Here is a 15,687-nt window from a genome sequence, read left to right on the forward strand (position 1 = left end):
TGGTTCAAGTCTTACTTATCGAACAGAAAACTGTGTTTTGGTCAACGGTGCCAAATCCCCATACCTTGTGAGCCCTGTTGGGGTTCCACAAGGTTCCATTCTTGGACCGTTACTGTTTTCTCTGTACATTAATGACTTGCCTAATGTATGTCCTGAGTTGAATGTGCAAATGTATGTCGATGATGCGGTCATCTTTATACACGGGAAAAACACTGAAATAATCTCATCTTGTCTCTCAAATGCATTGGACAAGGTTCAACACTGGCTGAACAACATTTGCTTGCAGTTAAACGTAAAAAAAAACAGTATGGATGATGTTCAGTAAACGACCAGTCAAAAAATCGAAGGATCCAACGTGTTTTTAAACGGAGCAGAAATAGAACTAGTCTCCCAGTTCAAGTATCTTGTGTATACTGGGGACTCGAACTTGACTTTTAAGAAACACATTAAGAAAGTATCAAATACTATTAAATTGAACTTGCAAAATGTTAAACAAATTAGACCCTTCTTAACTGTCAATGCTGCAAAGTATACCTCCACTGTATGATTCTATCCCACATTGAATTACTGTTTTACAAACTGGTCGTTTGCTTGTGCCACAAACCTGAAACCCATAGAACAGCTGTACAAGAGAGCTATCAAGGTGTTTGACAGAAAGCCACATTCATACCACCACTGTACCATCCTTGAAAAACACAATTTCTTGAGTTTTGACAATTGTAAGTCTTTTAAAAGAATGTGCTTTATTTATAAATGTTTACATGGACTGGCCCCTTGGGGGAATTCATCCACAAAACGCTGGTTATCAACTCGGTAAATCAAGCCAGGGTTTCTCTCTCCAACTGAGAGCGCGTTCACGTGAAAGGGGCGGGGTTAGCTACATTTGACCAATCACAAACAGGGACAAGTGTACTGACAGCGCAGTGTCATACTTCATTCATGAAAAGTAAACTAATAGTAGACAAATATAAACTTTAAACATCCATGACTTAAACATATAATCCAGGATACAGCACATAGTTGCACCTGCAAGGTGAACATAGAACAACTGGTTAAAACATAAATAAACTACCGAGTGTTTGAAAGCGTGCAACAGTTTTATGATACTGCCCCATCTAAGACACGAGTGGATCTGACTTTAATGACATTTGAGTTGAGTGTTTCGTCAACTTAATGTGTTGCTTAAAATAATACTTCTGCATACAGTATATGTCACAATGTAAGTGTTGCACGGCCAGATATGGCTCGAGAAGCTGACTCAGATAAGGAAATAGTGTGATATTATATGATCGATTATCCGATTGATGATGTGATGTCAGTGTGATATGAATGATAAGTGCGACACGTCGTCGTATTCTCTGCAACGGCAGTTTAAACAGTCCTTTATCCTGTAATATGACTTGATAGATTTAAACCCCGCATATTGAGCTCTGATTGGTCAGCAGGCGTTGCTTTCACTGAGTTGATCTCTTTTCAATAGACGCCGGGGGCGGGCAGCATCAGGTAAAAAAATAGTTATTTAGCCTTCCCAAACCTGAGCCTCACGCGCCGCCTATGTTCAAAGGTCAACTCAAAGAATGGTTGAGAAACAAACATCCGTGCAATCACCGCTAAATGCACTTTAATACAGGGGTATCTTCTCTCGCACTTTAGGTAGCTCTTGTATCCTCTCTTGCACTTTATATGTCGTTGCTGCTAGATTGTATTACCATGTGATAAATACTTGTATATAATGCTGCTCTTGCTCTTTTTGCATATCATGTATTTGCTATATTTATAAAATGTAATTTTCTTAAATGTCTTATGTGAGGGACTGCGGATGGAAATGAGCTCAAAGCTAAATCTGGCATATTTACGCTCGACACATTTTATTGTTTTAAGTGTTCATTGATGTGCATTGATTGTCCCTGCTAAATAAACGATAAAATAAATAAATAAAACTAACAATATAGCAAAGCAACTGTACATAATTAGGGCCTAAATGTTAACGTTCATTAAAGTACAGGATAACTTACTTTAAATCATGAAACGGTATCGTAGCCATCATGTAAGTATCACTTTAAAGAGTGTTGTAGAAATTATTTTCAGATTAATTTAAGTTTAATCAAACTGCTCATTGATGAGTGAATTCATCTACATATTTTATTAATTGGATACTAAAATTAAATCTAAAATGTTGTTTTTCTCCCCAAGTGACGCATACATGTTAATGTCTTAAATTTGTTTAGCATGTGTAAATACTTTGCCCCATTTACAAAAATGCTGGATTAAATTGGCCTTAAATAAGCAAATTAGTAGTCCGATTAAATAAAGCTATAATATATTGTACTTTGTTTCATTACCTACTAAATGCAGTGTTCTCTTTTTCCTACATGTTGTGAAATGCATTAATCAATACAAAAAAAGACAGACATGTAGTAAAACTTTTATTCATTTTTTCCAAGTCAAAAAACAAACAGAACAAAGATACAGAGAATGAGATAATGAATTGATTTCTATACAGCGGCAATTTCAAGTTAAACCTTCCTTTGCCCAGACATGTGAAGTCTTTCCTCAGTTTGAAACCCTGTCTCGCCCTCACACACACACACACACACACATTCATACCACCTGGGAGCCCCGACGTCCTGAATTGAAATGGACGGCACACAGTTAAGACAACAGGATTAGATGCAAACAGTGGACACAAATATCACAATGTCTGGGGCTTCGGTCCACCACAATATTTACTAAGTGCAATTACCAAACCTGCTTTATCTCAAAAGGCCAGAAGACACGGTCATTTCAATTCAAGACCCATCTCGGTAGCAATGTTTCAAAAATCATGACAACTCATTTTAACATTCTCAGAACCAAAAAGATTACTGGCTGTGTTTTATCTCCTCAGGACTCCCAGTCAGATTCATCACGTCCCCCCTCCCCATGATTTCCCCTCGTCACAGGTACATACACTGGTAGGAAAAAAGAAAAGAAACACTGATTTCAGAAATGAGGATCACTTGTGGATGAAGAGGGAGGGGACCCAGCTAAGTCTGATCATTTCAGAAACCGTGGGGAGGAGGAGGAACAAAAGGTTTCCATTATCATCATCATCGGGCGTAGAGACGGTTCCCGAACACAGTCGAACCATGTGAGAAAGCACCTATATTCAAAAAGAAAGTTCACACTAATGTAGTGGGTAAGGTTGTTTTTTTGTGTTTTTTTACAGAGAGCCCAAAAGTGCTGTTTCTTTTGACAATCTCTGCTTAAAAAGAGAATAAACTGAGGCCAACAAAATGGACAAATGTTGCCCTCTGGCATCCCGAGAAGTGAAAACCCCAAACTTTTAGCCTCCGTCACAAAATGGTGACATCATGCAACATGTTAGTGACTAGAGCAGTCGCCGTAACGGCAACAAAATCAAACTGTTTGGAGAAAGAACAGGGACGACAATAAACAATAAAAAGCCTCCCCTCCGTCCCCTGCCCCTTCATCCACAGCATAGGAACACGAGCCTCCTGCAAACAGGTTTACAAAGTCACCCAAAGCAAAACGAGAAAAAGCCAAAAGAAAAGATTCTTAGTTTTCCTCTATTCACACAGAATAGTAAACTGTCTTTCTTAAATAATATTGAATAGTCCAAATAATCCTGTGTACACATCAGCTATCAGAAATGGGACGAAGATTAGCGAGAAGTGGGAGGGATTTGAACATATTTTAAACCTAAAGTTTGATTAAAATGTATTAACATGTGCTACTCATGCAAACCATGACAAAGCAGCAACGCCACAATACTTTTCCCTCGTCCACGCGAGCCCCATTTCCTCCTAGAATCAAAATTAAAGACAGAATAATCATTCTATTATTTTGTTTCCATATAAATCTTTTAATTCCCAGTGTCAAGGGAAGAATAGTATCTTGAAAAGGTGTTGTTTTTTGCTTTCGATGAACAAGTCTCCAAAAATGGTAGAGGACAAGAGGATGCTGGTGGGTGTTTTCATGACATCTTTCAGTTTTTGTCTTTGGGGGTGTGAAGGAGAAGGAGGAGAGGGCAATGGGTACATACAGTAATGTATTAGTGATGTTCAAGAGACATTTCTTTTTCCCTGCAAGCCAGTTTCTCTCTCCAATCCAACTTTCTTCTTTGGACAATCTGACCCGACCATTTTAACACCTAATGCTCCACTTTTGTTGCATAAAACCCCCAAAACTGGCAGCAACTATACTTTTACAAAAGCAGCAAAAGGGTCTAACAAAATACACCGTGGTGAAGTATGCAGTAAACAAAGTCTAATCCTTCCTTCCTTGTTTTTTTTCTTTTTAGTGATGAATACAATCCACTTTTCAAAAAGGCTTTTGGCAATATGTACGCTTCCCACAACTAATACACCCGATGTTTTTAGAGAATGAGAGAGAGACTGGATGCAGTACACTATAAAGTTAAAAAGGGACACTTCCTCCCCCCGGTATGTGTTCACCACATCTTCCTCTCCTTGTCATTCCCTCTTGGGTTTGTACCGACACCCCGTGGGAAATAAAATAAAAAACTATTTCAAAAAGGCAGCCTTTTTTCTTTCCTTCAGGCAGAGCAGTCAAGTCTTCACATAATAGTTTAAACATGTGGTAAAGAGGAGCGGGTCTTAGATGGAGCATAAACAGATTTCGCCCATCCTGTGTCCAGAAGCACAGTCACCTCCAGCTGGTTAAAGGTGCTGTCCTTCAGGTGACGGGGTGCTGTTCTTCAAGTGTCCCCCATGAGGTGAGTTTCTTCAGGCGCCCCCCCTTCTCCTCCTCCCCTCAGTTGTTCTCCTCGTCGCTGTCATCGGGGCTGATGGCCGGGCTGTAGGTGGGCGACGTGGGGCTGTAGCCCGGAGAGGTGGGGGAGTACGTGGAGCCTTTGGGACTAGTCGGCGAGTAGGTAGGAGACGTGGGTGAGTACTTGGGTGAAGTGGGGGAGTAAGTAGGAGAGGTCGGGGAGTATTTGGGGCTGGTAGGGGTGTACGTGGGGGAGGTAGGGGAGTAGGTAGGAGAGGTGGGGCTGTATTTTGGAGTCGTCGGGGAGTAGGTGGGCGAAGTAGGAGAGTACTTCGGCGATGTTGGGGAGTACTTCGGCGAGGTGGGGGAGTACTTTGGAGAGGTGGGGGTGTACTCCGGGGAGCTGGGGCTGTACGAGGGGGAGGGTGGGGGTATATTTTGGGGGAGGTGGGGGAGTAGGAGGGGGACGCTGGGGCTATATGAGGGGGAGCTGGGGGTGTAGGTGGGAGACTGAGGGGTGAAGCGAGGACTGGAGGGCGAGTAAGACGGAGAAGTGGGGGAGTACGAGGGGAGGTGGGGGAGTAGTTGGGGCTGGTCGGGTGTAGTTGGGGGAGGTCGGGGAGTAAGGAGGGCGATGTTGGAGAGTTAAGAGGGAGAGGTGGGGAGAGTACTGGGAGAGGTGGGGGGTGTAGTTGGGCGATGTCGGACTGTAGCTCGGGCTGGTCGGCGAGTAGGAAGGGGAGGTGGGGGGAGTAAGACGGGGAGGTGGGGGAGTAAGATGGAGAGGTTGGAGAATAAGAGGGGGAGGTGGGGGAGTAGGAAGGTGAAGTGGGGGAGTAGCTGGGTGACGTCGGCTGTAGCTTGGCGACGTCGGGCTGTAGCTGGGTGAGGTGGGGGAGTAGGAGGGGGATGTTGGGGAGTAAGACGGGGAGGTGGGGGAGTAGGAGGGAGACGTGGGAGAGTAGGATGGAGAGGTCGGGGAGTAACTGGGGGAGGTGGGGGGAGTAACTGGGTGGGGAGGGTGGGGGAGTAGGAGGGAGACGTGGGGCTGTAGTTGGGGCTGGTCGGGGAGTAAGAGGGAGACGTGGGGGAGTAGGAGGGGGAGGTGGGGGAGTAGCCGGGGCTCTGGGGGGTGTAGCCTCCGGGGGAGCGAGGCTCGTACGCGGGGGAGGTGGGGGAGTAGTTGGGTGACATGGCTCCACCTGAGGAAGGAAAAACAAATACTTTAACAAAGCGTTGTTTGTTTTCGTGAAGTTCTACAAATACTGATCCGTTTATTACGTACTGTGAGAGCTGTTTCTATAGTTATTTAGCAAGTTTTTTTTTACTTAAATACAAAAATAATACTAGATATATATTTCCAAAACTTTAGAAATATTTTAAGATAAGTTTCAGCATTTGATTTGTTTTTTAATAATGAGTGAAAGCTAATTTGTTAAGACAAATTTGAAACAGATTAGATTTCACAAAATGATTAAGCTGGTATGAACATACGCATCAAAGGATCCAATCAAACAGTTGTGTTATTATGTAGAAAACTAAATATTGAATGAAGCAAAAAATGTTTAACAATTAGCTTAAAATATCCAGATGTATTTATAAGCTATATGCAACCTGTGTGTTCTGTAGTGTCTCACCTGGAGATGGGATGTAGGGGCTGGCAGGTCCTGGAGACCCCGGAGAGCCAGGAGTGGGAGACCAGGCGGGGGAGTAGCCGGGAGAGAAGCCACTGGCGTCTGACGCCGCGCTGGGCGAGAAACCTGCCGCTCCGGGGGTCATGCCGCTTCCTGGAGGAACAACACAAAAGGGCAAAATTCAGAAAAATAAATCCAAAACACAAAAAGATAAGAGACAACAGCCCCCGGGGGTCCACTCACCGATGCTGGGGGACCAGGCTCCGTAGGCGGGGGTCGCTCCTGTGTTCCAGGGGGTCATGGCAGGCGACATACCGCTCATGGGACTTGGCACTGTGCCAAAGAACATTCCAGTAGCTGCAAATAGGACGGGAACAGAATGTAAATATCATAGCTCCTACTCTATAGAAACCGTTCTGCATTATAGCTCAAACTCTCTGTACTCACGTCCAGCCACGCTGATGCCAGGAATGTTTGTAGGGATCTCCATGCCGTATTTACACTTCTCCGCATCCAACAGCAAATCGAAGCATCCTGTACCACATGGGGCCAGCTGGCCGAGCATGATGTTCTCCGACACACCCTTCATGGGGTCGTTCTCAGCGTGGGAGGATGCCTCCATCAACACATCCACCTGAAGACAGAGACATGGAGCGTCCTTAAAGTGGTCCTTTTTTTTCTCCTATCAGTGGAGTATCAGTAGAGTGCAGTTTATTTACCGTTTCCTCAAAGGAACACTTCATGAGCGGTCCTGTGTCTTGACGGTTAATGCCGTGACGCGTGATGGCCATCAGATGACCGCGGGAGGTCATGGTGTCACAAAGCAGAGACAAATGGCGGTAGTTGACGTAGGAACCGTCAAAGGAGATGACGTGGTTCAACTCCCTCTCCAGAGCCTTCCGCACCGCCTCAATTCCCAAGACCTAGGTAGGAAAGAATGTTAGGAAAGAATGTTAGGAAAAACGAGTATATGTCCATTTTTTCCACTACAGTTCTTTTGTTGAAACCAAGCATTTTTTGTAATGCTTTCGTACCGTGAAGATCTCCACGATGTCGTTGGAGGTGGTCCTGACGGGATCCACGTCCTTCTCGCTGAGGACCCTCATGAGGCTCACACCGTCCGTCTCCAGGATCCACTCTTGCAGGGCCTTGAACTCACCTTCCTCCGTGATGATGATCTTCTTCTTGTTGTCAGTCTGGGGCAAGTGCATGTACACCTGGAGGAGAGGAGAGGGAGGTTTGACTCATGGCCACAGGCAGGTATGTCCCTTCTGTTACCAATGACTGAGGGTGCGTGGGGGTCTACCTTGCTGATCTGGTCAATGCCTTGCAGGGTCATGTCAGTCAGCATGTTGGACTCAATGCACCTCAAGAACACGTCATCGTCCATTTTGTCCACCACCTCCTCATCCTAGAAGAACAAGCAAATATTTATGATTACAAATAAAGCCAACTACAGTGCAAGTATTTTCGTTGAATATCCAATCAGTGCTCGCCTCTTGGAACTTGTTCTCGTCGCTGTTCATGATTCGGATTCGCAGAACGAGCTTCTCTGCATTGTCGTCATTGAAGATGCAGTTCAAGTCATCTCCGAAACCTTCCAGGTAAAAAAAAAAAAAAAGGGGGGTCGTTAGAAAAAGCCATTGAGTTTATATAAAATAAACGTCATATCTGCACACCACCCACCTGAGTTGATCTTCTCTGCGATCTGCTCCATGGTCAGCTTGCGATCGGTCATGTGCTTGCGGTCAAGCTCGATACGCAGCAGCCACGGTGAGATGCGCGTCACGTCAAAGTCGGGCATCTCATAATAGACGTTCACCCACTCCTGGTCCTCGGCCACCACCGTGTTCTGGGGGTTGGGGTCGTAGTAGATGGCGGTGTTGGCCGTGACCTGAGTAGAAATAATAGCTTTTAGTCACTGCTTTTAAAAGTAAGTTGTCAGGCGAATTCGTTTAATCTCATTCTGTCGCTCACCTTCCGCAGTGTGGTGTGCTCCAGCCTACAGAGGATGTCTTTGGCCCTCTCGGCGTCACGGGCTGCCTGACCCAGCAGGAACACGGTCAGCGAGGGGGTTTTGGGCTTCTTGGAGATGTTGATCAACTCCTTTAGACGAGGCACACCCAGTGTTACGTTCTTGGCGGACACACCGGCGTAATGGAAAGTGTTCAGGGTCATCTGGGTGGCGGGCTCTCCCAGAGACTGAGCAGCCAGAGCGCCCACCATTTCTCCAGGGTGAGCCTGGGAACGGAGGAAAACACGGAGGTCAATTGAAGAAGAAATCTCCCAAAGTCTAGCCGTGAACTCTTAAGGTGCTGAACTTACAATGGACTGGTTGAATTTGGCCTCGATCTCTCCCAGCAGCCAGTCGTAGGCTTCAGTGGAAAGGCGGAACTCCTCCGTCATGCGTTTGGAGCAGAGGGTGGAGCGCAGGTGGATGTTGAAGAGCAGGGTGGCGTTCTGCTGGGCCTGTCGACTGAGCGGGTCTTCGCCGTTCACGATCACCAGCTTTTTACTCAAGTCTTGAAGACCTGGAGAAGCAAATAGCACACAGATTCAGACTCATGCTACAGAGTTTTGGTTAAGTTCTGACATTTATACAGCTTCCTGGGGTAGTTTTATATCATCTAAATAAATACAGAACATAAGCTATACAAATTGTGCACTAGCATAAACACTTTTAAAGAGGCAATAATCATATTTCTTTCTCCAAGACAATGTTATATTTGAGATGTACCTCAATACAATTCTCTCTCTAGTTAAGCGACATGGACGTGAAGTGTTTTTCCTGTTATGTAACACGTGAGGATCCACCAGTGAGCTTAAAGTGGCTTAAAGGTGCACCCAAGGTCAGGCTCAGTCCACCATTTCTAAAATCTACAGGAGGTGTTTCTACACAGTTCACAAAATCCTGTAACTTAATATGTGGTGAGGAAACTGTCTGAGTATCAACTTGGCTGTGTGAGTCAACAGCTAATGTAACAAGAGGAAGAATCAACTGAGAGTGGTGACATGTTGCACAAGGTTTGTTATTTTTTAGCTTACCCTCGACCACCCTCAGAGGGTTGAGGTCTGTCGGGGTCCGAATGTTGATGCGGAAGATCTTCTGAGCGTTCCAGATCATTCTGGCCAGGTTGCATGGCAGCACAACCTAAAGGCAAGGATGATAATTGCGTTATATGATTATGTTTTTGATTTGGCAGAACAAGAGTTGTACAAAGCAGTGGCATGTCTACAGGAGAGAACACACACCTTACTGTCCCCGGTGGGGAAAATGGCTCGGAGGACCTCCCTGTCCTCCTTCATCCTGTCATACTCCTTCTCCAAAGAGCTCTGCACATTGGCATTGGTCAACACGTCTTTAACTACGTCCTCCTGCAGAATCCGCCTCATCGCTCGCTCATTGGTGCAATCAAACCTAAACCTAGAGACAAAAAAGGAGAAAAATATGGTTAATATTAAATAAAAATATGTTGTTACATAGTTGAGAAACATACGCCATGTTTGGGACCATAACTCTCTACCTCAATTATATACAAATACAAGTGAAAATGCTTTGATTCTCCGCGTGTACGATGTCTGACATACTTCTTCTCGAAGGCCTTGTGTGAGGGTTTGAGCGTTGCCACATTCTGAAACTCCACGTTCTCTCCTGCCAGGCCATCCTCTCCGTAGCGCAGCTGCACCACCTGGTTGATGGAGTTACGCACGGTGCCGTCGTACTTCACCATCACCGACTCCATGGACTTGATCAGACGACGCTGGATGTAACCTGGTGGGATAATACAGATTTAACATGTTAAAAAAAAACATTTTCCTGTATATTTATGAAGCCTATCCTGACTTGTGTCCTTCCACACTCACCAGTCTCGGCTGTCTTGACGGCTGTGTCGATAAGACCCTCTCTGCCTCCCATGGCGTGGAAGAAGAACTCAGTGGGCGTCAGCCCGGCCAGGTAGGAGTTCTCCACGAAGCCTCTGCTCTCAGGACCGTAATCATCCTTGATGAAGTGAGGCAGCGTGCGGTGTTTGAAGCCGAAGGGGATTCGCTTACCCTCCACGTTCTGCTGCCCCACCACGGCGATAACCTGGATAACAAGGTAAAATAAGAGATGTTAGAGTAAATCAAAGCGGTCATTCATCTAGGAGATGGGAAAAGGAGGGGTTCCTGTACCTGTGAGATGTTAATCTTTGAGCCTTTGGACCCGGCCACCACCATGGACTTGAAGTTGTTGTACTCAGACAGAGACTTCTGGGCGGAGGATCCAGTTTTGTCACGAGCGTCGTTCAGGATACGATTCACCTGGTTCTCAAAGGTCTGCCTCAGAGTGTTACCGGGGGTCGGCTCCAGCTCGTTGTTGTGGGCTTTCTCGATGACCTGGCAGACAAAAAGGCAAAGGAAATAATTAACATTTCTGTTGGTAATTTCTGCTGAAAATCCGGTTAAATTAGAAATGTTGTGCTTACTTCTATCACATCCTGTTTGGCTTTCTTGATGGTGTTCTGGATGTCGAGGTAGGTCTTGGCATCAGCAATGGAGTCACCAATACCAATGGAAGCACCTGGAGGGAATATCAAGAGTATACTCATCAATTAGGGGAAAACAAATGTGAAGGTTTGGTTGCAAAAACTCCTTAAAACAATCAGTTGTCATACAGCAATAATGGTGTGTTCACGTACCCTCGATGAGCAGCCAGTGGTTGACCACAGTCTGAATGTTGGAGTAGAAGAGTCTGGTGATGTCGTGGCCCATCTCCAGGTACGAGATGTGGACGAGGGAGCCGGCGGAGGTTCCCAGGGACTTCTTACACAGGATGCCCATGATCAGCTCCCCATTCTCCACTATGACCTGTGTGTGACAGAGTTCACCATGAGGTCACTTGTCATCCATTTCCCCCCGTTTCACCGATACATGATAATGCAGGGAAAGTACCTTGGTGTCCCCGGGTGAGATGTGCTTGTAGGGGCCGCTGTCCTCCTCGTCGGGATGGGTGCTGTGTGTGCGGATCACGTTAATGTGTCCGGGAATGATTAGGCTGAAGATCTGCTTCCCGGTCCACAGAGGGCGGGGCTTCAGGAGGGCCGGCTGAGGCACTTTTCCATCCCAGGTGGAGAGGAACATGAGGAGGTTCATCACCTCCCCCTGTGGTGGAGAAACGCAGCGTGTTAAACCTCTTTCAAGACGGAGAAAGACGCAGCTGGTGATCTTGTAACAATCCCCTTACCCTCTCTAAGAAAACGTCTCTCTTGGTGAATTTGCGCACGGCTGTGAGGGTGTCCTGCACGATACCCATGACGGGCCTGTTGGACTGGGGGGTGACGATCATACGCGGCACCATGGCCAGCTCCTGGATTTCAGCCCTCGTCTCCAGGGACTGAGGCAGGTGGAGGTTCATCTCATCTCCGTCAAAGTCAGCGTTGTATGGGGTGGTTACACTGGAGGGAGGAGGAGAGAATGGGATGTAAGAGCAGCGACAGCATAATTCAGTAAAAGGATAATGTAACAGTGACAGGAACTTGTATAAAGACCCAATTAAAACCAAAAATCACTATGATAAAACAACTGGAGAACAATTATTATTAAGGTTACTGTATATTTCAAGGAAGACAAGGGATGTGTGGTTTTTATTTGGTACCTGAGGTTGAGGCGAAACGTTGACCACGGCAGGATTCGGACCCTGTGCCCCATCATGGACATTTTATGTAGTGTAGGCTGTCTGTTGAAGATGATGATGTCGCCGTCACACATGTGTCTTTCAACCTGAATAAGAAACAAATTCAAACAGTTTTAGTCTGTGAGAAGATTTAAAGGATATTTTTTAATTCATCTAACAAAAAAATGCAGTAGTTTATAGGTATATTTTAATCTTACCTTGTAGCCGATCTGCAGGTGAAGGTCACTTGGTTTGGGGTGAAATCGAAGGTCAATTCGGTCTCCGTTGTCCCGGATGATGTATTTGGCTCCTGGGTACTGGCTGTTGCCTCTTCGTACCAGCTCTTGTAATCTAAGAGAGACATCGGAATGAATTAGATGACATCACTTTCCATAATTTGGAATACAGGTTCTCCCACATGACATGAGTTTGCTTTCTACACGGCAGTACCTGTCGATATTAAAGGGTGTGACGAGTTCTGGGAAGGTCATGTTGGCTGCGATGGATCGAGGCACGCCTACTTGGTCGATATGCAGGTTGGGGTCTGGCGTGATGACGGTACGCGCGGAGAAGTCCACGCGCTTACCCATGAGGTTACCTCGGACTCGGCCCTCCTTCCCCTTTAGACGCTGTTTAAGGGATTTTAGAGGACGGCCAGACTTTTGCATTGCCTGTGAAAGAAAAACATGATAGTAAAATAAGCACCATGGAAACACAGAAATGGTCAAACAGGGCTGGAGGAATTGCATACATACCCTTGGCAGGCCTGGCAGCTCGTTGTCAATCATGGTGGCTACGTGAAACTGGAGCAGTTTGACATCCTCAGCGATGACGTGAGCCGCAGCGCCGCTCTGCTCGTTTCTTCTCAGCTGGTTGTTGATTTTGACAATATCCGCCAGCTTGTGGGTCAAGTCATCCTTTAGAACACAAGTTAAGGGATGATTAATTGTTAATCACATTTTTTACATCACTTAAACATGCAGGGAAAAAAAAATCTGTCTGTGATCCTATTGCTTTACCTGGTTTCGAGCAGAGCCCTGCATGACGACAGCAGGCCTGACAGCCAGGGGAGGCACAGGTAACACCGTTACAATCATCCACTCTGGCCGGGCAAACTTGGGGTCCAAGCCCAAGATGACGTCTTCTTCATCGGAGATGCGCTTGAAGATCTCGTGCACACGTTCAGGACTCAGCAGGATTTTCTTCTCCTGTGAATCCTCGTTAACGTGCTTCCACTCGGCGTACAGCTCCAAGCCGGTGCGTTTGATGCGGGGTTGGTAACGCCCACAGCCACCGTGACCCTGCGTAAGTCACATGGTTGGAGAAAATAAAGTGAGAACGAGAATATTTTGGACAGTGGCGTAAATGTTGAGACAAAATGCCCATTAACAATGACAACAAGATTCCACCCAAATACCTTGTCCTTGGTAAGGTCCTCCTCAGCATCCTGCTGTTCCATTCCAAACTTGTTGTCCATCTCCTCTCCTCCTTCACAGATGTTTTTTCCCTTGCACAGCTCGTATACATGTGTCAAACGTTTTCTGTGCTGCCCTTTAGATTTTATAAGGATGTCTTTGATCTTTGGATTGGTCTGGAGATAAAAGCAAAAAGAAAAGCTATGAACAACACTGAAATCTTACTTTGTTGGATTAAAATGGGTAGATTATCATCATAATGTACAGATAAATACTGAATGTACTTACTGGATCCACTAGAAGCTTAGAGCAAAAGAAGCAGACACAACGAAGAATCTTCATAATCTTTGTTACGAAGCCGACGTGGAAGACTGGCTTTGCCAGTTCTATGTGTCCGAAGTGGCCAGGGCATTCTGTCATGTTGCCTGAGGAAACAAAAAGCATGTTTATATTATTATGATTAATGACACCAGTTAAGGACAGCAGCGACCTGATCATATATTTTGGTAGGAAGTGCTAAAATTATATTATACCTGCACATGTCTGACATCTCCCAGATCGGTCTATGACCCCTTGTCTGGGGTCCATAAGGCCACCCATTTTAGGACGTCCTCCTTCTGTTGTTTCGGGGTATTTGATACCCCCCTCCGTAACGGACAACCGTTTCTGCAGACAAACACATCATAGTTGATGCTACACATTTGACAATAATCTGAAGTTGATCACCTACTGCCTATAATAAAATAAAATACCTCTGCACATACATCAGTTATAAATATTTATTTTTATCAAGCATTAATCGACATCAGGTACAAAATATGTTTTTAAACATCATAGTGTTTAAAATGTTAAATTCACAGAAAAAACGACAAATAAAATTCTGTAACCATAAAATGTTACCATTATATGAAATTGTATGCTCAATTACATTTGCATTCCTAATCTAGTATACATTAATGCCTAAAACTAGAACACCTCATCTTAAGTTAAAGAAAACATGCATATCGAAAATTGTTGAAGTACCCTTTTATTCGTTTATAGCGAGTACAATGCGGTGTATCAGTGGTAAAACCAAGCGAGCTATGTCTATATATCGGAAAGCATTAAAGTAAGCAAAATGTCTACTTACTGATGGGCCTACAAGGTATATTGAATACATTAAAAGGGGGTTTAATTCATGTGATAGCATGTATACTTTTTGAGAATGTTGTGCTTTAAGTTTTCAAACTTCCTGCAACATGCTAGTTAGCACAAGCTCCACCAGCCTGATACAGCTAGTTAGCTAAGCTAGGCTAACAGCGAGCATTTCACGTCGTAAACAGAACCATGTCTTTGCCATATATGTTTAACTACAAGATCAATGAAGCAAATGTAAGAGTGGTGTGTGATCTAAACACAAATTATTAAAATACCCCATTCCCCCCAAAAAGAAAACCTACAAGCTCATCTGGGCTGATGATGCCGAATTGAACTCTCTTGATCGTGCGCAATGGGCATGCGCTGTCGCCGGAGGGCGGTCCATGCATCCTGTCTATTCAAAGAGACGCGTCCTTCCTCGGCACGCCGCTTTGTGAGCAGGAACAGTCTTTAAATTGTCACCACGACTCTGGTCAGGCCGCCAACGGTGACCGGAAAGTCTCCGAAGGCGATATCCCAGGGACCTCTGTTGTCGGTTGCCTTTATAGTCGAGATATTTGTGTTTTGTTCCTAAGTAAGATGGCTACCGACTGCTCCCTTCCCTTTTGAGGTCTACTCTCTGGAGCGCTCTTAGCGCTTCTGAACATGAAGCGCTCCAACGTTTGGTTTTATAGAGTGAGTGCCTACTACGGGGTTGCACAGGCAGAAAGACAGGGGCTGACTCTTTGGTAGGTGGGACATGGATCTCTGTAGTAAACCGCTCATTGGCCATTCAATGCAGTCACATGAATAAATAATGTTGCCACACGTACAGCCAATTACAGAGCACGTTTATTTTTTTAACGAATCACAAATAAAGGCGGGCGTTGATTTAATCTAGACTCACCCCGATTGGCTTTATTAAAACGGAGTAGGCGGTGCGATGTCTAATTTGCATGCAAAATGTGAATATTCAACTTAAATCATTTCTATTCGTCCGTTGTCTTTTTAATATTGAGTAGTTGAAAAGCGATGACCAATGGCTACGAAGAAATGAACCTTCTTAGAATAATTTCAACAAAACCCGCCCTGCTTCCGATGGTTGCCGAATGTTGCCGATGTGAATTTCTTCCCT

At 45.1% G+C, this 15,687-nt stretch overlaps 1 protein-coding gene across 1 annotated transcript; it reads right to left on the minus strand.

Moving 5' to 3' along the window:
* Window positions 1–4,776: 4,776 nt before the first annotated feature.
* On the minus strand, window positions 4,777–14,962 carry polr2a (polymerase (RNA) II (DNA directed) polypeptide A). Its single transcript, XM_034226281.1, is given in 34 exon segments — window positions 4,777–5,306; window positions 5,309–5,399; window positions 5,402–5,482; window positions 5,484–5,590; window positions 5,593–5,737; window positions 5,740–5,936; window positions 6,372–6,521; window positions 6,612–6,725; window positions 6,816–7,002; window positions 7,088–7,291; window positions 7,403–7,585; window positions 7,675–7,779; window positions 7,865–7,965; window positions 8,055–8,262; window positions 8,346–8,609; window positions 8,694–8,899; window positions 9,414–9,519; window positions 9,621–9,792; window positions 9,957–10,140; window positions 10,233–10,455; window positions 10,542–10,745; window positions 10,835–10,929; window positions 11,048–11,216; window positions 11,301–11,510; window positions 11,593–11,803; window positions 12,004–12,128; window positions 12,240–12,372; window positions 12,472–12,692; window positions 12,777–12,938; window positions 13,041–13,322; window positions 13,439–13,612; window positions 13,725–13,861; window positions 13,970–14,102; window positions 14,876–14,962. Coding segments are annotated over 34 exon segments (5,901 nt in total).
* Between the last annotated feature and the right edge of the window lie 725 nt (window positions 14,963–15,687).

This window comes from Gymnodraco acuticeps, unplaced genomic scaffold, assembly GCF_902827175.1.
Source record: "Gymnodraco acuticeps unplaced genomic scaffold, fGymAcu1.1, whole genome shotgun sequence".
In the NCBI taxonomy this organism is placed as follows: domain Eukaryota; kingdom Metazoa; phylum Chordata; class Actinopteri; order Perciformes; family Bathydraconidae; genus Gymnodraco; species Gymnodraco acuticeps.